Raw genomic sequence first — 26,622 nt, forward strand, 5'->3', positions numbered from 1 at the left:
ATGATGAACATTGAAGATGGGCATAATAGGTCCTCTTTAAATGTATATAATATATAGATGCAGCACAGAGTGCAGAAAAGCTGTCTTGGGGAATATGAGCAGTCAGATGAGGTGCTGGGACTCCATCTTACCAGTTGAACTCGTTGTAGTCATTGTGGGCCTCCCACCAGAAGTAAGCCCACACCAGGAGCAGGAAGAATGAGCAGCTCAAGAGGAAGAACCACGTGCCTTCCCACTGCAAGAAAAAACAGGTTCAGCAGATGCTTTAGGTAGCGGTGTAAACACACGTAATAGGCATGTTTATATATGTTACATACTGTATGTTTAAGTTCTGGTGTGTTTCTTATCATTTGTGTACTAGATATACGCCAAAAGTATTCTTCTTATTTCAAATTTCGGGAGGCTTAAGTGAAGTGAACCCAGGGTGAGTTCATTGTTGTTGCTGGGCAACAAGCTTCATGATCGGTTTGGTTTATTTCATATTTCTTGAGTGGCTATGTATGGCCTTGTATATCTAGGCCTTCCAAACACCAATGTAAAGCACATTGAAATTATTTTGTGAATAACACGTGCTAAGCTAATAAGCCTCACTTGTGCTGCTTTGCCTTAAAAGGCTTTGCCGAAACCCTATCTTCTTCTTCTTGTTCTCTCCCTCTTCTCCCCCTATCTCTGCATATTACCTTTGTTCTCTGGCTTTTAAACATACAAATACATGTGCCTGTTCTTGCCATATAAGGCCCAGTGCTCAGGACTGACACCTTGGAGAGGTAAGAGCTACACAGGCTTCAGGGAGTTTACACTGACAATAGGACTGGCAACTCTCCTGGATCTCTTTACCCAGTTCAGCTCTATTAATAGAGAAGTCAATCTAACAGGGAGGGTGCAGACATCATGCCTGATGAGGGTTTAAAAATAAGGCAGAGACATTTTTCAGTGACAAAGACGAAACATCAAACTTTAATGACCTCTATTCGGAGTTTCATAAATATTTCATTTCGGGAGAAAATTAATCATTTTTACCCAGCGTCTCATTCCGCTGTTGGCGGTAGGACAGATTTAGAACATGGTGCTGGGCGGGAGTCAGCATTCCGCTTGCTTGCTTTAAGATGAATAGGCGTACCTTCTCCCACTAAACACCTACAACCAGGAGTCAGAGGGAGGCAAGCCTGGTGTCGTAACAGGAGGAGAGAGTGGATGTGTGTGTGTGTGTGTGTGTGTGAGTGTGTGTGTGTGTGCACGAGTGTGTGAGTGTGTGTTTGTGTGTGTGTGTGTGTGTGTGTGTGTGTGTGTGTGTGTGCGTGTGTGTGTGCGTGTGTGTGTGCGTGTGCGTGTGCGTGTGCGTGTGCGTGTGCGTGTGCGTGTGCGTGTGTGTGTGTGTGTGTGTGCGTGTGCGTGTGTGTGTGTTATTCTGCTACAGAGGACTACAGGTGTTACCAACCAGATATAACCTTGCATTATGTTAGCCTGACAATCCCCAAGGACATTGCATAATGCATTCTGACACTGACCAACACCTACAATCAGTTGGCCATATTTTAAATGGCAGCATAATGTATTGTCGGTTTAACTGCCAAAAGATGTGACTAGGTACAAACAATCCGTCATGTTGACAGATGGGGTTAACAGCTCTCATGATCCCCCAACACCCCAAAGAGAAGTGCTAATCCTAGAAGTAGTTTGTGTTTTTGACCTAGATATGGACAGATAAACAAATCCAGTATCAGCCCATGCTTGCTAATATCAGTGAGCTAGATTATGGGACTTGGTGATGTTGACATTTGGCAACCTCAGCTATGTTCATAAACTAATAATAGTGTGATAATAACTAATAATAACTAATAATGATTGGCAGGCCTAACTAAGAAAAACTCTAGACAGCTGGCAGAATTCTGCTCCAGAGGAGCCTATGAGTAGATAGAAAGGTTCAGCCAATTGACTACAAATTTACACTGAACCGATCTGGCCTACTTCCTCTGTCAACCAGCGTACTACCAGCCTGCGGGCCCTGTGGCTTAAATTCCCCTTAGCCCCAATGTAAATCCAGCCCTGTGTGTGTTTGTGTGTGTGTGTGTGTGTGTGTGTGTTGAGTAGGAGGAGCTGACCAGCATAAGAAGGATCATATTTAACTGGCTCCCAGGTCGCCCGGGGCAAGGGGAGAGAGTAAGTGGGGGTGGTCACGTGACTAAAGTCCAACCTCTTGGGACAAGACGCAGAGACGCTGAAGTAAACATCATCAGGGTTCTGTTTATGTTTCAAGTGAGGCCACACACACCTCTAAAGATGAGCCCACACACACACACACCTCTGAAGATGAGAAGCAGCATTTCTAAAAATATAAGCTTCCCTGAGCAGCTGAAGGTGCTGTGTAGGTCAAATAACTTTAGACCACACTAGAGTTCTAGAGTTTGCATGTTTCCAAAAACACAAAGACTTTTGCTCAAAGACTGAATGCATTTTATGTGCTACGATAACTTACTTCACAATGGCCTCAGCTGATGGAACTCTTATCTACAAGTAATGGAGTATATGATAAAGTGATGTCACTCATGAAGAGAAATGTGCCTGACTAAAGAAGTAAAATGTGTGGATTACGGACAGAATCAGTAAGGCGTAGAAGTGTCTTCATTCAGAGTAAGAAGGCCCAATGTGTTTATAAATACACGGGTAAATACACGGATCAGTGTTAGCCTAATACCTTTAAGTATTTCTGCAAACACACTCACTGTCAAACAAGGCTAACTGATGCTAGCTGCTATAAAATATAAACACATCCACAGGACATCATCACTGTGCAATTGGGTTAAGATTAAACAGTAAGTGAAAATGGAGTCAACAAATGAGTATGTTTAAATTGCCTTTTTTTAAATAAATAATACATTTTCAATGCATGCCGCACTCAGTATGACAGTGCAGATTGTACCTATCCTTTGGGCAATCACAGAAAGACACTTTGGACCACAGATACAGCACCAGTGGGTACTGAATACTGTCTTTAACCCCTCTGTAAGCATAGAGGTTAATTAAATTCCAGCAGCGCACTCGCCTGCCTTTCTGATCATGCTGAGTTTCCTACCCCTACCACAGGTATGCGGACATTACTACCCAGGGCTTACATAGACAATATGTTTGCATACACAAATTGTTCACATTGAAAATGTAGCTTTTACTCAGAGGAACAAGGTGCTTGGTGCTCTGTACAAATACAAAGAAGTGAAAACTTTCTACACTGCATGTGAATAAAACTCAAACCTCTGATTACTCATGAACTAACCAGTGTCATTTCCTCAGCCTAATATAGCCAGTATATGCTGTGCCTGCTGCTTATGGGCTCAGATACACATACGCGTCTTTTTTCAGGCAGAAACGCTTCAGTAACGCCTTGGCAAAGTGCGGCGGCCAAAACAGAAGCGGTGCGCTTCCCTGCCTTGCGCTGGAAAGTTGAGAATAGTTCAACTTTTAAGCGCACCTAAAAAACGCTTCAAAGACGCAACGCGTGGTGGAGAAGGGGCGCACGCTTTAAACGCGCCGTACCATAGGAATCAATGCATTTGCTCGCGTCCCGTTTTTACAAAAACGTGTATGTGTATCTGAGCCCTATGGGAGCATGCCTTAAAAAAGACCTCCGTGTTCTTTTTTTAGATTAGATTAGATTAGATTCAACTTTATTGTCATTGTACAGAGTACAGGTACTGAGACAACGAAATGCAGTTTAGCATCTAACCAGAAGTGCAATAAAATAGCAATAAAGTGCAGAGTATTTGCATATGTAAAGTGGAATAATTGAATAAATAAGATACAGTAAGAGTTGGGTATGAAAAAAGAACAGAATTGCGACTAGCAGCAATTGAGGTAGGAAGTGTAGATAGATGTGAAATATATAAATGTGAAATATATAAAGTGCAGGTGTAAGTATTAGTGGTGGTAATAAGTAAAAAGAAGTGAATGAGGTATTAGTAATATAATAATTAGTAAGTGGTGTAAGTACGGTTAGTACAGTAAAACAGCAAAAAAGTATTCTAAGTACAGGTAATACAGTTAAGAGTTGGGTAACAGTAAAGTGTGATAAAAAAGACATTCTTGTGCAAATGTGCAAATTCTTCTGTAGTGGCAGTGGTTAAGAGCAGTGAACTGCTCGGCTTAAATCTCTTGGACCTGTTGCCCGCGGTAAAGGGCAGGTAAGGATGTTCTCCGAGCGCAACACCTACTTATCGATACAGGATTTCAAGGAAAGAGCATTAGCTTTGATTCCCTGCCCGGGAGTGAGTCTATTCGGGCAAACAGATATGATTGCCATGCTTAGTCAATGTACAGTGTACAGTGGCTGAACCTACGTGAATAGCAAAGCTATTGTGTATGCCTTGAAATGGAAACCTAAAGGTCTTCCCTATTTCCCTAGGCCCCCCCCCCCCATTGTATACATTGTCACTGTTGTGACCGAAACCAAGATTATTTGATAGGAAATTTAGAAGTGAACTAGGAATCCCTGCAAACAAAACATGGTTGTCCACACAGTGACCTTGATAGTACACTGCAACATAGAAAGCCCATCTCAGCACAAGCCAAACAAATACTGACGCTCATACAGATATCGATGCCGAAATAACATGCATTCCTTTTGATGTGTAAAGTTTTGTGCAATAGTCGGTAACGGGTAGAGGCCCGGGGGTCGGTACCTTGGTGGTGTCATCGTGGGAGCGCTGGTAGCGTTTCCAGCGGCAACCGTAGATCCCGGTGAGACAGGACAAGCACAGCTGTCTCTCATAGACCTGCAAGGGCTGGTGCTTCACCATCCTCCCTCAGTCCCAGATGCGCACCACTGAGTTTGCATCCCACAACCAACAACGACGCCTGCAAACAGAGAGATAGAGATAGAGACAGAGAGAAAGACAGAGAGAGGGAGACAGAAAGAGAGAGAGGAAGAAGAGCGAGAGAGAGAGAGAGAGAGAGACATACATGCCAATGAGAGCAATTCTTCAGTTCTCAAAACTTGATGGGTTGATTGTTGTTTACATTTATTTTCTGTTTCCAGCTGGCGAAGAGGGCAGACTATCCCTCAAAGCTGTGAAAGACAAATATAAATGGCCTTTCTGAGCATAGAAGCACGAGCACGTATTTGTCACTGCGTGGACGCGCTGATGACGAAACAACAGATGGTCTGCCATTTTTAGCTGTTTTGTTGGGGGGAGATAATGTCTGTAATTAAACAGGAATCACAGGCCCCGTCACTTCACACAGGCCTGAACTCAAGGGCAGAAGCCCCATAGACGTGTTAATGAACATGTTAAACATCTCCTCCTAGACTGCAATCAGCAGCACAGCAAATGGCTGCTACCCACTCTCCTTTTTCACAGTTAACAAAAACAGAGGTAAAACTTCTAAATGTTATATAGCAATGAAGCCTTTTCCAGGGTAAATGGTAAATGGACTGCATTTCTACTCATAGGGCACTCAAAGCGCCTCAGACATCTATATATCCACACACCGATGGTGGAGGCTACTATCTAAGGTGCTGACCTGCACATTCAGGGGCGGTTGGGGTTTCAGGGTCTTGATTTAGGGACACTTCGACACTTGCAACCTTCCAATTGTAAAAATCCTATAGTTGAGTTTACTTGAAGGAATCCAGGAAACCGGTTGCCTTGAACAAGTCAAGTAAATTGAAATAGAATTTCCAAGTTTGGTTTACTGTATACCCTTCATTGTAGACATACAGTAAACCTAACTTGGAAATTCTATTTCAATTTACTTGACTTGTTCAAGTCAACTGGTTTCCTGGATTCCTTTAAGTAAACTCAACTTATCACATTTTACAGTGACCTCCTGAACCATATTGCAGTAGAATTAGTAGTAGAAGTAGTAGTAGTAGTAGTAGTAGTAGTAGCAGTAGTAGTAGTAGTAGTAGTAGTAGTAGCAGTAGTAGTAGTAGTAGTAGGAGTAAACTTCTTCATGTAGTATAGCAGTGAAGCCCTTGGGAGTAAGCTCTCATGGAGTTGCTAAGGTTAGTTATACTTTTTGCTCAAATTTCCCAATAACTCTGATGTTTGCTATTCCACCAGTACTGATTGTCAACATCCTGATCTTGATGTATTGTTGTGGTCATCCATGTGATTTAAATACAGATTAAGTGCAGCCAGTGAAACTACTTGCTTGTATTCCACCCACACCATGCAAGCTTGACCAGTGTCCAAATCATCAAAACTTGCCCACATTTTCCACTTTATGCAAGCTTTAACCAAGTGATCATTCTGTTGTTGACATTTAGGCTAAAAAAACCCAATGTGTGATACAACATAAAACCTCAAGGTCAGCAAAGTTGCTTTAGAACAGGTTGACAGGTGAAATACATGAATACACTGTTCACAACCTTTCTCCTAAATATTCCTGTGGGATCAATAAAGTGTCTTTCTATCCATCTATTTATCTATGAAACTCCAAGGGGTGAGTTTTCCACAAGTTCCTGCAACTATCAACCCATTCACACACCGACAGCAGAGGCTACAGAGGAGGAGTCAGGATTGAACTAGCAGCCTTCCGATTGCTGAACGCCTCTTCTACCTCCTGATACGCAGTCACTCCACTGCATGGCACCCACATCCACGGCACAACACTGCTGGCCTACAGACACATCAATCAGCCTGAAGACTGGTATTAAAAACAAGACCCTAAAAAGAAACACAGCTTGACATCTCTATCACACAGGGGGACGTTCACTGTAATAATGGCGGTCGTCTTGGGAACAGACAAAAATGTCTTAGCTTGACAGCAGACATTTTTCCTCTTAAGACTTCACAATTTTTTTGCACGCTCACAACTACAGAATTAATTTAGTCACTGTGTTGCAATCCCTGCGGTCGCACGTCAATGATTCAGGCCTATTACTTCTGTATGCATTTTGAAAACTGTTCATTAACAGTTTAAATACTTTATAGAGTTTGCCATGAGAACTCCAATAATTCTAAACATGGTTTTATAGTATTGCCATGCAGAACTGGCAGATGCCAATTGCCTACACGGCAATTATGTTATTATCTTTGTCTTTATTCGTTCATTTTGCTTTTAATTCTGTAAAGAACAGTGAATTGCCTGTGTGTATGAAATATGCTGTATAAAAAAATCTGCCCTGCTTTTCCTATAGAACATACATGTAACCAGGATAGGTAAGCGTGAGCATCTGAAGAAAAAACACAGCAGGAGCAATGGCAACTTATCCTGTTAAACTATATTTATATTTAAAAGCCTGTGGTGCTGGATCTCCTCACAAAATGTGGAACCTAGCAACACTGAATGAATAACGGATTGCCAATTTCGCTTGCTATGGAGATCTGTGACTAATTTCTTACACTAATTGAAATGAGGCGTACCAAAAACGAGTGTAGGAAGTGAAGGAAAGAATAAATATAATATAAAAATAATTTACAATTTACTATTACAGACATGGCTGCTCTGCTGGATCCCACTGTCTGTGTCTCTCCAAGCCCTTGGGGCGTGTTTCCCAGTCGCAGTGTCTCTTAGTGTTTTACGAGAAGACTTGAGAGGTATACTTTACCTAAGCTGTCCTGAAACATCTCTTCAGAGTTCCCCTGAGAGAAGCCTTCTAGGTACACCTTAAGAGGCTGAATCCATGTTTCTGGATTTAATTATTGATTATTGATTATTTATTATTGTTATTGACGTAGATTTGAGCAAGCATGTTTATGCTGAGCATGAGTCAGATTGTAGCGCTGGTGATCATTATTATCAGATGAAACATCAACAAGAAATACTATACAAGTCAAAATTGAAATAGCTCCAAATAAGGATTGTTGTACTCTTGAATATATTCAAAGATATGCATTTACAAGGGATTAAAATTCAGCTGATTAATTTCACACAGATGTTTACCGTTCAATTCAACAAAGCCCACAATGTAATGCAACATATCTTGGTCTTCCATCGCAGTCAGTGCATACATCCAGACACTCTAAAACGTTGATCTGAAAACTTTGTGACGGTATGAGTAACAGTGGTCCAGACCAAGCTTGCAAAAAGATCTCTCAGAGAAGATACATAACAGTTAAAGATGTTCTGGGAAACACCTTGAACAGTTAAGGTACATCTTAAGGTATATCTTACGAATGGCGTAGCACTGAGAAGGCTCTGGAAAACAAAACGCCAGTAATGTAAACACATCACGCCCTCTGAACAGCAATATTATTTCCGTGTTAAACCACAAATACATTCACCACCAAACACACTCTAAAACACGCATGGATGCATACAGCCATGCATCCACAGACCTGCAGCAGTGCATGCAGCCATGCATCCACACAACTGCTTCAGTCCGTAAGGGCACAGGGAGTACAGAGAGCTGAGCCCTGATCCTGGTCTGGCTCGTGTCAGGCTCTGATCCAGTCCCTGTTCGATCCGGCTGGTGCTCCAGTGGGCCCAGATCACAATATAAGGCAAGCGGCTGCCCGTCTCTCTCTTTTCCCTGGTAACTTCATGACCTATGTCCATCTTGTAACGTACCGGCTCAAGGCACGAACACAAAGGGGAGTCCACGCAGAATTTATATCATAATATTGATATATACGTTATTCATTAACGGTTACAAATATATAAGTATCTAGTAATTATAAGCAAAACGTGTGGTGAATGTCAGTGTTGTGAAATAGAAACAAAAGATGTAGTGTAAAGTCAGTACAAGGTTAAAGCAAAACAAACGACGCCAACGACAATCCACAATCCAATCCTATACAACGAACTCCACAATCCAATCTCTATCCAATACGCAAATCCAGGTAACCAAAAAGCTCTCTCGACTGCCGGCAGATCAGGGCTTTTGTAGCCCATTCAATCAGCTCCACCTGTCTCCCATCACCTGCAACACCTGTCTCCAATCACCTGTAATAGAGAAGACAGAACAGGCATGCACATACTTCAGGGCGGGGCCTAGACCCGCCAGGGTCGTAACAATTTCCTTCGCTCTCTCTCTCTTTTCCCTGGTGACTACATGACCTATGTCCATCTCCATAGCTCTCTCTTTGTCTTTTCCCTGGTGACTACATGACCTCTGTCTATCTCCTTCGCTCTCGCTCTCTTTTCCCTGGTGACTACATGACCTATGTCCATCTCCTTCACTCCTCTCTCTTTTCCCTGGTTCTTCTCAGCAGAGTTGCACACGATGCAGTGTTAAAGCACACCCAACCACAGGCTCCATGAATCATGAGCCCAAACAGGAGTCGTACACATAGTCAATTGTTTTGGTGTCTTGGAGGTCTTAGAACCTTGTATCGAACACTTTAAGCAGTCTGTCAAACTCTACTCTGAGCTTTAACAAATAAAATAAGTTTCATGTCTGAAAGACATAAGATCTTTTCTCAAGTTGATGAAGCTACTCCATGGGATAGCATATTTTTCAACATGTGAGCTTATCCTCCAAAAGACCCTTCCGCTAGGATTCACACAGCAAAGGTATAGGAGTGGTTTCACTTCAACTAATTGAGAGAGAGGAAAAAAGCCTAAACAATAGAGACAGTGACCTCAATCAAAGGGCTTCACATTACCAAAACAACAACAATACCAGACACACTATTTATAGATCTTAACGCATTTGGGATGTGACATTGTAATCACACTGGCCTCGAGCTAAACAACACATTTAGCCCTCTAGGCTGTTATCTCTGTGTAACATGGCTTCCTGCGTGGGTCTCACACCTTGAGGACAAATGCTCCTGTTTGAGAGAGATAACACTCACTCGTGTCTGGCCATCTGGTTGTCCCGCGACCCCCAGTCAACAACCCAAGAAAGGGTGTCAGTTGGCCGGTTTTGTTAGTTAGATGGCAGTCATATTTGCATGGGGACCATGCACGGAGCAATATAAGCAAAATTATTCAAATCATGTCAGAAAATGCCCACCTTTTAAAGTTTGATTTGTGGTTTGTGCGGTGTCAATGCTAAACCCATAGTTTTTTTTCAAACAAACACCCTTATCAGGATCTTAATGCTGGAGTGATCAGTTTAATGAAGCCTTGCTCAGTAGAGCCAGTAAGCAGTGGGATGCCATCAGCCATCAACGCACGACAGAGCTGCAGGATCACTGACTGTGCGCTCCGTCTCCTGCTGTGCTGAGAAGAGCTAGACTTTAGTTATCTGGGTATTTTTGATCAACTCTCTCACCCCTTTCCCTGTCTCTATGAATCATCTCCATCGTCATCATCATTGTCATCTTTACCAGCGTCATGATAATCATCATCATTGTCATCACCATCATCATAATATTCATTGTCATCACCATCATCATCATCATTGTCGTCATCATCATCATCATTGTCGTTGTCATTACCCTCATCCTGATCATCACAATCATCATGAGTGTCACCATCATCATCACCATTGCACAACACCAAGACATTCTCTGGTATGTAGAGAGAACATGTGACTACCTGGCAGTGTTACTTAAAGCCACTGTCCGTGAAGTTCCTCGTACCTCACTTAGCCACCCCATCTCCTGAATGTGCCATGCATATGAAAGATAATTCCAACCTCGGTTCTTTGGAAGTCTCCAGAGTGGTTAAGATAGCTGGACCATATATTTACTTACTGATCACAAGTCCCAAAGTGTTTTCTGGCTTTCAGAACAGCTATAGTGATAACGATGGCGATGTAAGCATATGAAGCCAGCTGGCCAGGGGCGTAACTATAGGGGATGCAGCAGGTGCGGCTGCACCTGGGCCTGTGGGTCTTGAAGGGCCTGTGGCCGGGGTCCGTAGACAAATTTATGTCAATCTAAATAGTTTGTATAGCCAAGTCGCTGAATATCTGCCTGCTGAGGGGGAGGGGGTGTGGCAGTTAGTGACATACCCTGACAATTTCACAGTTTTAAGTGTTGTAGGCTGAATATCTGCGCAGGGGGAGGGGGCGTGGCGGCGGCAGCGGCAGTTACGAACATGGGGTACGGGACTGTAAAATGTTTGGGAACCACAGCCTTATGCCACTGTCTAGGCAGTCATAATAGCCTGCACCTAGGCCCGTCGTTACTACGTTACACCACTGCAGCTAGCTGAAGTATTCTAAAAAACTTCAAAGCTTACAGTGGCTTTAATCTGCACAGCTTTGCCCTGTTACCAGGCATACTGGTGAAATGTCTAACTGTACAATACTGATCGTCTGTTTGGATAAACGCATCTAATCTCAGCAGTGAAGTGCGATTCAGAAGGAATGTAACAATTACACCAGGAAGAGTCTGCAAGAATTTCTCCAGACTGAAACCTTTTATAAAATAGATGATTCCATTTATTTCATCTTGCAAAGGTGATCGAATTATGTAAAATTTCATTGGTTAGCCCACAGGAGTTAAATAGTTGCTCTACAATGCAGATTACCTTACGTAATATTTACATCATCAAACTTGTATTATGTTGTTATTTTTTCAGGCTTTGTTTTAAAGCAACCTGATTTTATGATCCTCTTTCTCATTAATGTATGTGTCTAATAGGGTGCTTAGCAACAGCATTTCAACTGGCCTTGATATGGGAACAGAGAACCTGAGAGCCAGATGTTCCCTGAAAAGAGAAGCATTCAATCACTGCCATTTTACCTTCACACACACACACACACACACACACACACACACACACACACACACACACACACACACACACACACACACAAACACACACTCACAAACACACACATATAAACACACACACAGACACAAGCACTTCAAACGCACGTGCACACACACACACACACACACACACACACACACACAAAAGACTCTGTGCTCGTCTCAAATATGTCACAGAGACCCTGTGAAATAGTGGCAGTTACACACACACACACACACACACACACACGCACACGCACACGCACACGCACACGCACACACACACAAAAGACTTGGTGCTCGCCTCAAACATGTCACAGAGACCCTGTGAAATAGTGGCAGTTACACACACACGCTCTTCCAAAACAGCCTGGGTCAGGGTCAGGGAATCATCATCACACACAAAAACTGTCTTCTGTCGTTTCAAAGATCAATCGTTCAGAACTAAAGTTCAGAACTTTCATCCCCATCATATAACACAGTGCTTCATGAGTAAGTGACCTGAAACAGACCAAGGGTATGTGCATGCAACTGTAGCATTGAGTGTCACAGTGGACAGACGTCTGCCGTACTCTCCAAAGGGAAGTGCCGCAGTTGTTCAGGAATTATGGCAACTGTCTCTGCATTACAGATTAGCCTTCTGATTAATATGATTCACTTTCTGTTGACCGTCTCAGTTTCAGTTTGTTTATTTGATCAAGAGGGACAGTGTACATTATTAAAGAGTCAAATGTAAATGCACCCAATTATAGCCAAAAGGCTAGTTTCCATTGGCAGTCCCCCTGAGTGAAAAAGGCTCCAAAACTTAAAAAAGGCATTAACGTATATCAAACATAACGTTGACAAAAAAATCTAAAATAAAATAAAATAAATAACCCTCCTCTCCTCTATGTAGTTATGAAGGTTATTTTGATACTGGTCTTGATCCCAGCCTTTTGTACAGTTAATTGGACATTGGCAATATGCTTGACATATTCTTAACAAGTCTCTTACCCCTGCGTGTCAAATCTACATTGAGATGAGGCAGATAGGGATTTGTTTATATGAAACAACTCCAAATGTGCTACACTGCATCCACATTGTTATAGCTGAATTCAAATGAAAAGACCTTTTTCTCATTCATGACCTAGAGCAGCACCCAAATATCACTGATTAACAGCACTCACACAAAAACAAGTCTTAAACACACGTCTACGTCGGTCATTTCCAAACTAACCCTGGCATAAACTGGGCTGAGATGTGGTTTGGCAGAACCAGGGTAGATTCCTGAGCCCCAGGGAGAGATCTCAAAGCACTGGTTCTGATGGAGCACTGCCAGCTGGTCGGGCCAACTGGGCCTCATAACAGGGTCTGCATGGAGAAGGTGGGGTTTACCCTGCCTTTCATAACACTGCCATTCATATCACTGTTCGTATTACAAATGGAGATGGGGGTCACCACGAACTCAACAAAATGTCCCCGACCTTGATTAGACCTCTGGAGCCATCAGATCACCTAATAACCAGCTTTACCTGGGAACAGAACCTCTGTAGAAACAGACAGGCACACTACAAGTGTTGATAATGACACCCACAATGCTGAAACCTGAATACAAACTGACGTCACCCCTTTAACAACTCGTTTCTAAAGCGAGGTGCTGAAACATTGTGCCCACCTGACAGTACAGAGAGGGCGTTTACTCTCAGCTCTTTCATTAGGTTAGAGGGAGGTATCCGAGTTACGTTACAGTGAGATATCAGAGTTACGTAACAGTGAGATACCAGGTATACATTACAGTCTGATCTCAGAGCTACGTTACAGTGAGATATCAGAGTTACGTTATAGTGAGATATCAGGGATACATTACAGTGAGATCTCAGAGTTACATTGCAGTGAGATAACAGACGACCCATGCCTACTGAGGCTGCTCTTGCCATATCTTACCTAAATGACAACAGAAATGACAAAAGCATCATTTCACAGATACAATTACTATCAAGTTGCTCCTCAAGTGGTTGAGACCACTTCAGTGGGCTTCTCACAACAGCTATGTCAAGATTATGATCTTGTACAAAGTCATATTTCTATTTAAGCCATTCCTGTTTAGCCTGTTTCACCCTGTTTAGTCTGTTTATGAGGCTTAGCAAAACAAACCCTGACTAAACCAGTTGTCTTGGAGAGACAGGAAAACAAGCCACAGACTCAGAGGAGCTTTGGTCTGGACCTCATGAAAGAGAAAAACATCCTTCTATTGGAGCGCCCAGACGTTTGACCGCTGACCAGCGTGTGTGTGTGTGTGCACGTGTTTGTTGTCCCCCTCCACAGGACTCGTCCTATGACAGTGTCGCACTCTGAGACAGCTCTGTGCAGACACTGGAGACTGGGGACCGCTCTCTCCAAAGTCAGGGGCTGCATCAGTAGTCTGGCGTTCTTCCTTTACTGCACGTGATGTGTGAGTTTAGTGAGTTGTACTGTGCTGTAAATAAAAAGTAGCTGTCATTTTGGTCACTGTTTTATTTGAAGCTCTAAAATGCGTGGATATTCAAGTGTAGGAAAACCAGGAGTGTTTTCAGAAGCCATGGTATATTGTGCAACACACTGTTATGGTTCAATGGCGCCTCACTGCCACTTTCAAATGTTACACCCCACACAGCACAGTGAAAGGCTGGACACAAGCAAACTCTGCCAAGTGTTCGATGAATATTCTCAGATCTGCTGACTAGAGATCTCCTAAGCCTTAGAAAGCTGGTAAGAAACCCAGGTCACAGGTCTCTGAGCCTCCACATGCCAAGTGGCGTCTTCAGACCAGATACCTCTCAGAGATTTCACACAGACCCCATCTGCCATGGTCATGAAAAATACGAATCTTTGTTTGAGAGTTTTTGTCTGTGTGTGTGTGTGTGTGTGTGTGTGTTTGTGTTTGTGTGTGATCGGTGCGCGATCTGAGGCATAACAATGTGTCACTGCAAGGTAATGGACGTTAATCCCCAAACATGCGTAGACTGTCAACACTCACCTACACACCTGCTTAATCCTCTTCACACAAGGTTACCAAAACTAGTGAAACAAACTGACAGATTTCCGTAAGTTTTAAGGACAGTCCTCCTATGAAGTTACACTAAACCGACGTTTTGTAGTTCGAATAATAACTAAATGTTAAACTGTCAGACAGAAGTTCGTAACGACTTGGACTATCAAAACGAATCTCTCATTTTCAGATCGCTCGAACATGCAACGTTAAGTGTAATATAAAATCAGCTGTCAGTGTTTGTATCCTCCTTACGGTCACTTCTGGGTAGTTTTCCAGTGTTTCCAAAAAGTGTCCTTCTGCAGAACTGTGATTCATCAGGCGCACAACTCCCGAAATGAGAGACTAATCCCATCTGAAAACGTGTGGGCGGAGGCGGGGCAGTTGCGAGAGCCCGGTCACCACCAGAGGGACACTAGTCAAATCAGTCCCTCGTGCAATTTTGCGATCATGCATTTGCACAAATTCGCGCAAATTCAAGGATTGCAATTGCAATTGCGTGTAACTATTACTACCCCCCCCCCCCCCCCCCAAAAAAAATCACTGCAAGTCTAACCTAAATATTTGAGAATTCTCACAGCAAAATTTTGGTGGCATCATTTTTAGGAATTCCCGCAGGAAATACAAAGAAAGAAAAGAATAAATAAATGTGTCAAAATGACTGCAATTGTGGTTACAAATTCAGTCAATCCCAAAAAACCCTGGCAAGATTGTACAGTAGAGGGATTGTCAAATACTCGGACACCCGTGCGGAGGTTTAGGTTGCTGACATCATGTAGACTTTTTTATTACTTACAAATTTAGGCACACGAGTGCGCATTTTTTTTTCTATTTCTTACAGCATTCAAATGTTTAAATGCCATTGGCATGTCAAATCCATAATTTCCCTAGACCATAGCCCATAAAATGTCATACAGTAGACCACACATAGTTCAGCATGGAAATTAACATATTTATTTACAATGATTTGGCCTTTACATTATCCATTTGGAATCACTGAGAATTGAAAACATGACTGTTTCGGACACTCAAAGTCAAGGCAATCAACTCCTTGAGCACCGTCAAGATGGACAGTCATTAGTCAAACTACAGGAAGGCCAGAGCAATCCAACAGCTCTATTCCTAGAATGACTCGTGGAGATTAACCCTTTACCCAGGGGATTATGTAACGTCCTAATCTTATGCAGCCTTCAACAGTGCCTGCCTGTCTGTCCACTTCCAGTAGACAGACACTGAAGTTCAAATCACACTGCAGGCAGCTATTGTCAGGCATTGCTATACACAGTGAGATTATCCAGCCATTTTCCAGCAAGATCATTTCACTTAATCCATCTCTAAATTATTTAAATGTATATTATTTATGAGTTATATAGATAATTTCTCATTAGCCTTAATGGGTTCTGGCTTGACAGGTGAGTGATGGGTGGTCCATCCATGGGGTTATGCCAACAAACAACACAAACCACACCTATTTTCTCCGTGTAAAGAAGAAGCTTTAAAGGCAGTAAAAACCCTCCACACCTTAAGCTTTCAGAAGGTTCTTTCCTGAGACAGAAGTCCCAGTCGAAGAGGCTATGGTAGTGCACTGCAAAGCATTCATGGCTGAAGGGATGACCTTGCATTTGGCGACACCTAGTGGAAGGCCTGTGTCTCTGGGCCAGATTTGCTGATAGATGTTATATTAATATTATAATAATGTTACAGTGACGAATGACAATGACAATAATGAACAACTACAAGGATATTTCCCTCTTCAAACCATACAACACAAACATATAAGTAACTTACTAAGTGTTAATTAATCAAATGTAATTCTAATCATCCACCAGGGGATGCTATCTGCAGTAATTCATTAGAAAGCTTTCTGTATATATTTTTTATCAACTGTTATCAACTTTTACAAACATACAGACAAGTCACCTAAAATCACTATATAGTACCTGAAATCTAAACCTTTCTTTCAATTACTAAGCTACTTGACATTTTACTCTTAACCAACCTTCTTCACCTGACCCCTACCTCAACGTTAAACCAATATCTAAGGGTACTACACATCTTATACCTTTTCTCAGCAGTTTTGGCAGTTAACTGCTATAGTGTGAACTCTAAACTATGAGGGATTAAATACTTTTCTTCAAAAGGTTGTTACTGTAGTTAATTCAGTGAATGCTAAAGTATAATAGTTAATGTGTTTCATGTCAAAGTTTTCAGGCAAAGGTTGAATAATAATAATGCATTTTATTTGTAACGCATTCTTCATTCAAAATAATCTCAGAGTGCTAACATAGTAGAAACAAACTATTATAATAGCATACAAAATAAAATAAAAGTAGTAAACATAAGCATAAATAGTTTTTAGTCCATTTTTAAAGGAGTCAAGCGTCTGCGTTGCCCTAGGTGGTCAGGGAGGCTGTTCCATAAGCGTTGCGCTGCCGGGCAAAAGGCCCAGTCGCCCATGGTGTTGGGGACGCAGAGGAGCAAGCTGTTTGCAGATCTGAGGGTGCAGGTTGGGGTTTTGGGAGTAATTCGTTCTTGCAGGTAGGGAGGTGCATGCCCATTTATGCATGCATTGGTGAGTATGAGGACTTTGTAGTCAATCCGGAAAGAGACAGGTAGTCAGTGTAGTGAGTGTAATATCGGTGTTATGTGCTCATATTTCCGGACTCTCATCAGGATCCTGGCAGCGCTGTTTTGGATGTATTGCAGCTTCTGGATGTTCTTGCCAGTGATCCCAGAGTTTTTTAGATTTAGCAGGTTTTGCACAGGTGTTTTATATGGTCTTTAAAGGTCAGGTGAGGGTCAAACCTAACTCCAAGATTAGTGACTGTTGAGGAGAGGGGTATGACCTGGCCGTCGAAGGTGAGATGAGTTATGGAGGATGACTGAACCTGATGTGGAGTGCCTACAAGAAGGGCTTCAGTTTTGCTACTGTTTAGCTGGAGAAAGTTGTTGCTCATCCATGCATTTATCTCCCCAAGACAGGCGGTGAGACATGACATGGCAGTATTGGGGCTTGGGGCAGTTTTGATGTAAAGCTGTGTGTCGTCAGCATAACAGTGGAAAGACATCTTATGTCTGCTGATGACATGACCGAGGGGAGCACGTAAATAATGAAGAGGATGGGGCCGAGGACCGACCCTTGCGGAACACCAAAGGAGACAGGGAGCAGTCTGGACTTGCACCTTCCCAGTAAGACATATTCAATTCTGCCAGAAAGGTAGGACTGAAACCACTGGAGTGCAGAGTCAGAATTGCAATCTGTTGTTTTATTTTAAGGGGGAGGAAACACTTCAAGTGGTATTTTAATATTTTAATGGCCCAAGACATGGCATCCTTAGATCTGATGATCTACTAACTATGACGTATCATTTTTGTACAGTGAAGCTGTTGCTGAACTGAAGATCATAGCTTCTCACATACACACTGTAGTATAAAGTTTGAAAGGCAATTTGTTGTTTAAGTCGAGTCAAGGGCCTAATTGTGATTAAGGAACAAAAGAACACATCCGTTTGAGAGGTACGGTCACCTGAATTCAACCCCAGGATTTATTGTTGTCCACACTTTAGCACAGATTACTTTCTTTATGCATGACTTCTTTTGTAAATGGACTGCATTTATATTGCACCTTTCTACTCTCAGAGCGCTCAAAGCCTTACAGGTTAAGGACTCAGACATCTACCCATTCACACACCAATGTTGGATGCTACCGTCTAAGCACCAGCCTGCACATCAGCAGCGGTTGGAGGTTCAGTGTCTTGCTCACGGACACTTCAACAAGAGTAAGGATCAGGAACTAGCAACCTTCCATTCCTGAACGACACCCTTACCTCCTGACCCACTGTTGCTCATTTGTCTTCTGCTTCTTGTTCAGCCAACCCAAATAATTTACTATGTGAGTGCCCATTATGTTACACAGCTCTAAACATGCTGTGAAGTTAAACTGTGTGTAGTTTAGGAGGATTCCTCAGGTTGGTCTGCCACAGATCCAGCGAGTGTAAAAGCCCAAACCGGTTCCTTCAGCTGGAGCAACAGCGCTGTGGTCTTACATCATGTGAAAGCCGCTACCCGCATGTTAGACAGCGCTAAACATGCTGTGAAGTTAAACTGTGTGTAGTTTAGGAGGATTCCTCAGTGTGGTCTGCCACATATCCAGCGAGTGTAAAAGCCCAAACCGGTTGCATCAGCTGGAGCAACAGCGCTGTGGTCTTGCATCATGTGAAAGCCGGTACCCGCATTCCAAAACTCATAGGGGGGATTTAGTCTCAGCTACTCCTCAAGGAAAACTGTCGAAATCGGCCCTGAAACCAATGCAGCCAACATGCATTTTTGACATTTCTGATTTGGGGCACAAAACCTTCTGTCAGTGTTTTCAAATTTAAGTATTCAGCTTTATCAATCATCATTAAAAAAAAATACTTTGAATGATATGACATCAGACATCACTCGTGGCAAGTAATAATCCGGCAAATATGGAAGAGAGATCAAGGACATTTTCCCACAGTATCAGTGACCCATATGTTCATATAGACCCATCCCCTGAAACATTATTTACGTATTTGAGTAGAAGGGCCTGTGCGTGCTCACAGGATGCAAGCTAACGGAAACACATCCTGTTCAAGGGCAGGCAAACTCCAATACAGGCCCCAGCCACGGAGAAGCAACTTTGACATTGTCCCAGAAATATCATTGTGATCTAATTTCCTGAGAGAAACAAACACACACTAAGAAAGGCAGACATACACACTGTCTATATCAAATGTGCATGCACACACACACACCCTATGAGAGGAAGAGAGAGCAAGACACAGAGAGAGGGAGACAGAAAGAAAGAGAGAAAGAGAGAGAGAGGGAGGGAGGGATGGAGAAGGACAGAGAGAAAAAGAGAGAGGGGTAGAGAGAAGGACATAGAGAGTGAGATAGCACACAACACTATGTACATTGTTAGAGCTCAGTCAATTGCTGGATGTAGTCTGCATCATTAGGACTCATTCCAACAGACTGAGGCTTCATTCAGAGACTTTCAAAAGACAGAAACTTGACATTGATTACAACTTGTAATGTCCATTATGCCACTTGATTCTTACAGATTTTTCCCAAGTGTTTTAGCTTTTTTTTTTTTACACAAAGTAGACAATTCCTCTCTCCTGTGGAAAGGTCAGGGCAGGGCAAGTTCGGTCCCGTCTACGTATCTGCCCTCAAATCAGGCACTCAGACAGGCTCAGACGTGGCAGGGGAACGGGGGGATGGGGGCATGGGGGGATGGGGGAGGACGGGAGTGGGCGGATTGAGCAGGCGATTCAGTAAACTTCACAGAGTTTTGTGTTCTACCTATGGCAACAGAATCTCAACAAGACCAGAATAGAGTTTTATTTTCATTATAATCCTGTAATGATAAGATGTTTATGAAAGACTAAATACAGTGTGCTGTTTGGTCGAAATGCAATATGCAGACTGCCTTAACCTCAAACTTTTAAATAGAAAACAGTTGAGAAACAATACAAAGTTGAGAAACATTACCACTAATAAAGTTCTAAAAATGGAACTAATGAGACATTCTACTGAACGAGCTTAATTCCAAGTCTTTGTTGTTCAAATAAAGCCTTGGTACTGAGAGAGCGCTGAGGGCACTAGGACCAGGAGGGCAGCTGTGGCCAGATTTCCCCAGAAACTGGACACCAGGGGTGGGATTTATCCTCCATATGTGCAGAACTGGAGGAATTCATCTGCGAAGTTCTTCCCCAACTTCCAGAATTTTCCTTGTCTCGCTATAAAGACAGAGGAATAAACCCATCCGCCTGGAAGTGGATGCACAATAACCCAGGGATCAGAAAAGCCTTAAAGGTAAGAGATTTACTTTAGCTTTAAGCTGAAAGAGAGACAACAAGAGTGAGGCGAGGTCATGTTAGAACTATGGGATTCTGCTCATATTTTGCACATTCATGTTGAGGGGTTCAAAAATGCTTCTCAAGCTGCTATTGCTTATAAATGCTTATCATAACTTAAAAGGGTGTACATGTGGCATTCTGTAGCATAGCTACAGTGTTATACTAATCAGTGCTTAACCTCAACAACAGCAAAGGATGTCAAAGAAAAACCTCTGACATGGTTGGGTCACAGTAAAGTAGATCATTCTATTTGCAATTTTTAAATAATTTATCATTTAACTGTGAACAACCACAGTGTAACCACGGTAACTTATTCGCTGGGAACAGTGTTCTTCCTCAGTCATCCCCTCAGAAACATCACTTATTATTAGGCCACAGCCTGGAACTGAATCCAGGGGACACATTAACATACCCTCTCCTTCCTGAGAGTACTAAGAATAGAGTGATTTACTATTTATTCCAGTTCATTTGGGAGTTGCTACTGGGGAATCACTGTTTCTGTTAAGTTGATTTAGTTTCTCAGCTTGTTACCTCACAGGAATTCCACAGGAATCAATGGTATGCTGTGACACTAACGGCATCATGTGAGTAAGGTTAGCTCGGGCTTCTCGCTGCAGAGAAAAAATACACTGTTTCAGTACTGGTTTAGTAATTTTGCATTCCGAGATAAATTGGACATAAGGAAATACATACCATACAACATATAGAAACGGTTAAGGAACAGAGGAAACATACTTTTACATATTTACAGTCTACACCTTTCAGTGCATTGCAGTTGTAAGAAGGAGAGAAGAGAGAAGTTTTGGCATGTAAGAGGTCATTCAAAACGTTGGGTGAGGCTCCAGTAGCTCGAGGCAGGGGCTTAGTGTATGAATGGCCTGAGCAGCCAGGCATTTCCATAGTTGGTATTCCTTTTTCACGGACGTCCCCTGAGGGGGCGAAGACAGAAAGTGAGAGAGGAGAGAAAAGCTTTGTGACCGTATCTCCAGTATCTCTGACAAGGACGCCCAAAGGGCTTTAAACAAAACCACTGAAGGAATGATCTCATTAGGACTTTACTAACTGTTACCGAGCGGTGCTGATGTGGCAGTTATGTAACTTGTCTGACTAAGCGTTGGCTTGGAGTCTCTCCATCAGCATGGTGGCTCTATAATTACACTGCATTCTGCAGACGATCTGAAATAAAGCTTAAGACAGCCCCGCCACTGAGCTGAGGGTTACTGTAACAAAACAGCAATGGATACTAGGTATAACCAACTATTTAAATAGGTGTTGAAAAGTGTATATAAAATAGAGAGTGGGCAAATTAATTGTTACACACCATATTTATGAAAGTAACTAAAAAAATCTCTTTTTGACTCATAACCTTTTTTAACACAGTATATTTGGAGTACCAAACATGATTAGTTTAGCCTACTTCACGCCACCACACTGCATTTGGATTAGCAGTTACAGCTGTTTCTTCCCACAGGTGTCTGTCTTGGCTCACACTCGCTGCAGTCATGCATGTGAAGATGCTTATTGTTCTGTGCCTGCTGGCCGTCTCCACCGCCAGTGCCGTGAAGAAGGTCAGTGCTGCCACGGGGACAGAGAAGAAGCCCGCCGCTGGGGAGAAGAAGCCCGTTGCCGCGGAGAAAAAGCCTGTTGCCGCGGTGAAGAAGCCTGTTGCCGTGGAGAAGAAGCCTGTTGCAGTGGAGAAGAAGCCTGTTACCGTGGAGAAGAAGCCCGCTGCTGAAGAGAAGAAGCCCGCTGCTGAAGAGAAGAAGCCCGCTGCTGAAGAGAAGAAGCCTCTGAGCAGCCATGCCTCCATACTGGCAGACAACAGCGCCAGCTTGGCCTTCAACCTCTACCATAACACAGCCAAGGAAAAGAACATAGAGAACATCCTGATCTCTCCCGTGGTGGTGGCCAACTCCCTAGGTCTGGTGGCCCTCGGTGGGAAGTCCTCCACAGCCTCTCAGGTCAGGACAGTGCTCAGCGATGACCGGGTGAAGGACGACCAGCTCCACGCTGGTCTGGCCGAGCTACTGACGGAGGTGAGCGACCCAGCCGAGCGGAACGTCACTTGGAAGATCAGCAACCGTCTCTATGGGCCCAGCTCCGTCAACTTCGCCGACGGATTTGTCCAGGGCAGCAAGAAGCACTACAACTTTGAGCACTCGAAGATCAACTTCCGTGACAAGCATACTGCGGTGAACTCCATCAATGAGTGGGCGTCCAAGTCTACCGATGGAAAGCTTCCGGAAATTACCAAGGATGTTGACAAAACAGACGGAGCCATGATCATCAACGCCATGTTCTTTAAACGTAGGTTCTCTTTGCTCCATCAACTAACACCCCAGCAGTCCATCTAACACATTGGTATGAAAAGGATGGTTCCTCTCCAACCTTCAGGCTTTTTTAACTATTTTATTTAACATTAAAGGTCTTGAATTTATCATGTTGTCCTCACCTGAAACCATGTAACCATTGTGTTCATATTCTCTCTTCCATCTCTTTTTATTTTTTCCTCAGCTAATTGGAACGAACAGTTTCACGACAAGATGGTGGACAACCGCGGTTTCCTCGTGTCTCGCAATTTAAAACTCTCCATTCCCATGATGCATCGCACTGGTTAGTCACATGACCACACAGACTCCATGTCCTGAAGTTCCAAGGTCTGAGAGTTGGCTGATCCTTTTCTAATCTTATTGCCTTCAAACTTGACCTGTGTTCTGTGTGTTTTCATGTATTTACACAGGTATCTATGGCTTTCATGAAGACACCAAAAACAGACTGAACGTCCTGAACATGCCCCTCGCCCATAAAAAGTCGTCTTTGGTGTTAATCATGTCCTACCATGTGGAGCCCTTGGAGCGTCTCGAGAAGCTCCTGACGCGCAAACAACTGGACACGTGGATGGGCAACCTTGAGGAGACAGCTGTGGCAGTTTCTCTGCCTAAAACCAGTATTGAAGTCAGCCACAACCTTCAGGTAAAATCCCTTCCCTAACACATGAAGAAAAAATGTAGTTACAATGTAATACACATACTTCAGTACACCAAAAAAATGTCCATACCTTCTCCTTTAAGCATTACTGTAAAAGAGACCTTTGACCTCTTGCAGAAACATCTGGGTGAGCTGGGCTTGACTGAAGCTGTGGACAAAACCAAGGCTGATCTCTCCCACATCTCGGGGAAGAAGGATTTGTACCTGTCTAATGTGTTTCACGCCTCGGCCATGGAGTGGGGCACGGAGGGAAACCCCCCTGACATGAGCGTCTACGGCACCGACAAGCTGAAGAACCCCAAGCTCTTCTACGCCGACCACCCCTTCATCTTCCTGGTGAAGGACAACAAGACCAACTCCATTCTTTTCATTGGTAGAATGGTCCGGCCAAAGGGAGACATACTGCGAGACGAATTATAAACTGAGTGTGTGTGTGTGTGAGTGTGTGAGTGTGTGAGTGTGTGTGTGTGTGTGTATGTGTGTTTGTGTGTATGTGTGTGTGTGTGTGTGTGTGTTGGTGTGTGTGTGTTTGTGTGTGTGTGTGTGTGTCTGTGTGTGAGTGTGGGTGTTTGTGTGTGTGTGTGTGTGTGTGTGTGTGTGTTTTTCAAAGAGATATGGGAGCAGAACACTTTCACCAACATGTGTGCAGGAGGAACAACATGCTTATATTAAGTATGCTCCCTGAATATTTGCCATAAAGTTAATGTATGCATTCCTCTCAGGGATTCTCTGGAAACTGAAAGACGCAAAACACTTTCACTGTAAAACACAATAGTGTTCAGTTTCTGAGAATGCAACGGGGATCCCATTTGAAATGTTTTTTAAGATCAGGGTGGACCATGTTGAGAATCATTCCTCTTACGAAATGACCCACTTGCACTGATGGGCAACCTGTGGGGTCTTTGTTAAAACAATTAAGACAACATTGCAGGGCCTTACATGGAATATGTTTGCTCATATGATTATATTATAATGCGGGGGTGGCCTGACAGAGTCCATCATTCCATATTTTTTTCCAATAAAAGATGGAACAAAACAGCTTTGGTGGCCTACACTTTCTTTTCAACTTGAGTTAATTCAGCACATTTTCATTATAGTTTTTTTCAATATGTTTCTATATGTTTATGTCTATTTATATGTTTATGTCTATTTATATATTTATATATATAAAACGAATAGCACAAAATACAACAATAGATATATATTATATTCAACTATGCATCTTGTGATTTAACTTATAATTTAATATAAATGGGTCAAGCCTGCTCTGGAGTGTATGTGGGCATGCAAGAACATGGCCAAAGCATCAGCGGATCTGTACCCAATTCAACTTATTCTTGTGACTAGAGCTTTTCATCCACAAATATGAACAAATAAGATTAGTGGAAGAAGAGACCCCATTAGCTAAGTGAGTAAGTGTGAGAGTGTATGGGTGTCTTTGAGTGTGTGTTCATGCATATGGGGTCAACTGGTCATTTAAATCTGAGTAATACGATTCATGGGTATAAATGACTAAAAGTCTAAAAAAAAGTGAGGATAAAACATCTTTTTACAAAAAAACTACAAACTAAAACATCTCTTCTTCTCAGACTATAACAATACTACATTAATCTGTTTATCTACTTCTTAAACTATAACAATACAACAACATTCCTCCCATTTTTATGTAGGTGTTGACAGCTGTATGTCAGTAGGATGAGGTCTGGAATGGATTTTCACTTAAAAAGTAAACATGCAGCATTGTGTCAAAAGTTAAAACACGTAGCCTAAAGGCCCCCAGAAAAACCCAATTGTCAATTACGTCCCAAACAGCTTTAGAGATTCCTTTCGGTAACAGCCAGTCAAGACCGTGTCTGACATTCGCAGTGTCTCACAAACAATTAAATGCTCTATTAAGATGGTTCATTCAAGTTGTTTCTTGTGGCCAATAAACTACAACATACATACACACAAAAACACTTCACATTGTGCTGCTTAACATTTCTATTGGCAGAGGAAAGGCTACTTAATGTACCTTTCAAATATGGCCAGAGACTATCTAGATCAGTAATAGGCTGGTATTGTGTGTAATGTAATTATACAACAGTGCCACCTAGTGAACAATATTCATATTGTTTAAGTGGTTAAATGGGGGTGTTGCTGTTCCCAAGCCTACAGGATGTCCACTGTAGAACATTGAAATCAGTCTTTGATCATCTATTCACATGTGTTCTGTATCTCTGCAACTACTGAAATACATCAAAAGGTACAGGTGTATTTCAGAGGTAATTGTATAAGTATCACTCTTTGGTCAGTGTTCTCCACAGGTCATTGCACATGATGTGACAGAGCACATGCCAACTTTCACTGAGCACCACAAGACTGTTTTGCAATATGTCTGGATTCCTCAAACACCTTTTATGTGATGTATTTCAGTTTGAATGTGTTTGTCTAGTTGACAAGTTGAGTAGAGGCCATTCATGTGTTATTTTTCTAAATATCTTTAGAGTCTTCAGATATTCTAGAGCTTAGTCATTCAAACAGCAGCTTTTGCCTCAAATACAGACATTTCTATCTGCACAAGCAGCTCAACATAACGGACAACACTATACACACCCTACACAACCTCCTGGTCAGACAAGACTACACACACTTTACACAACCTCCTGGTCAGACAACACTACACACGTACCCTACACAACCTCCTGATCAGTGTCTTCAGTTCCAGTCCTTCAGCTCTGCTGCAATAAGGACCGTTACAGGAGGTAATTCCTGCTCACTGCAAAAGCCTTCTCTAATGACTCCCCTCTGACTGGCAATGCTTGCATCTGAGAGAAGGGGAAACCCAGAACCATGGCCTGTAGGTTTTCTGGTGAAATTGCTAGGCCACCAAATTATCCTCAATGCAGGCTAAATTATATGGGATTTCAACTGAATATATAGAGCTTCCATGATTCATTGTCATGGTAACCAAGACTTAGGCTAATAAACTGTGATATAATTATAATATAATAATAATAAAACTTTATTTGTATAGCACCTTTCATGCAAAACAATGCAGTTCAAAGTCCTTAAAAAAGTATTTACTTAGAAAGCTTAGATCTGAATCTAAGAAAACACCAAGACTTGTAACCCCAGATCATTTAACAGCATTTCTCTTTTTGTTTTAGGGCCG

At 42.5% G+C, this 26,622-nt stretch overlaps 2 protein-coding genes across 2 annotated transcripts in view; one reads left to right on the forward strand and one right to left on the reverse strand.

Annotated features, from left to right (window-relative positions):
• gdpd5a (glycerophosphodiester phosphodiesterase domain containing 5a) overlaps nucleotides 1-4,796 on the reverse strand; it is an 18,647-nt gene extending 13,851 nt beyond the window's left edge. Inside the window, exons 1-2 of the mRNA XM_080839799.1 lie at nucleotides 4,674-4,796; nucleotides 132-235 (exon numbers count right to left, since the gene is read on the reverse strand). Coding sequence (XP_080695925.1) covers nucleotides 132-235; nucleotides 4,674-4,790 — 221 coding nt within the window. The 5' untranslated portion in view covers nucleotides 4,791-4,796. The remainder of the gene's footprint in view (nucleotides 1-131; nucleotides 236-4,673) is intronic.
• A 15,511-nt stretch (nucleotides 4,797-20,307) lies between these two features.
• serpinh1a (serpin peptidase inhibitor, clade H (heat shock protein 47), member 1a) lies at nucleotides 20,308-24,456 on the forward strand. The gene is made up of 5 exons (XM_080856516.1): nucleotides 20,308-20,436; nucleotides 21,952-22,787; nucleotides 22,995-23,093; nucleotides 23,221-23,453; nucleotides 23,586-24,456. The coding sequence occupies exons 2-5, from the start codon at nucleotides 21,983-21,985 to the stop codon at nucleotides 23,886-23,888; spliced, it is 1,440 nt and encodes a 479-aa protein (XP_080712642.1). The 5' UTR covers nucleotides 20,308-20,436; nucleotides 21,952-21,982; the 3' UTR covers nucleotides 23,889-24,456.
• The last annotated feature ends 2,166 nt before the right edge of the window (nucleotides 24,457-26,622 follow it).

The sequence above is a fragment of the Sprattus sprattus genome (assembly GCF_963457725.1).
Source record: "Sprattus sprattus genome assembly, chromosome: 1".
Taxonomy (NCBI): domain Eukaryota; kingdom Metazoa; phylum Chordata; class Actinopteri; order Clupeiformes; family Clupeidae; genus Sprattus; species Sprattus sprattus.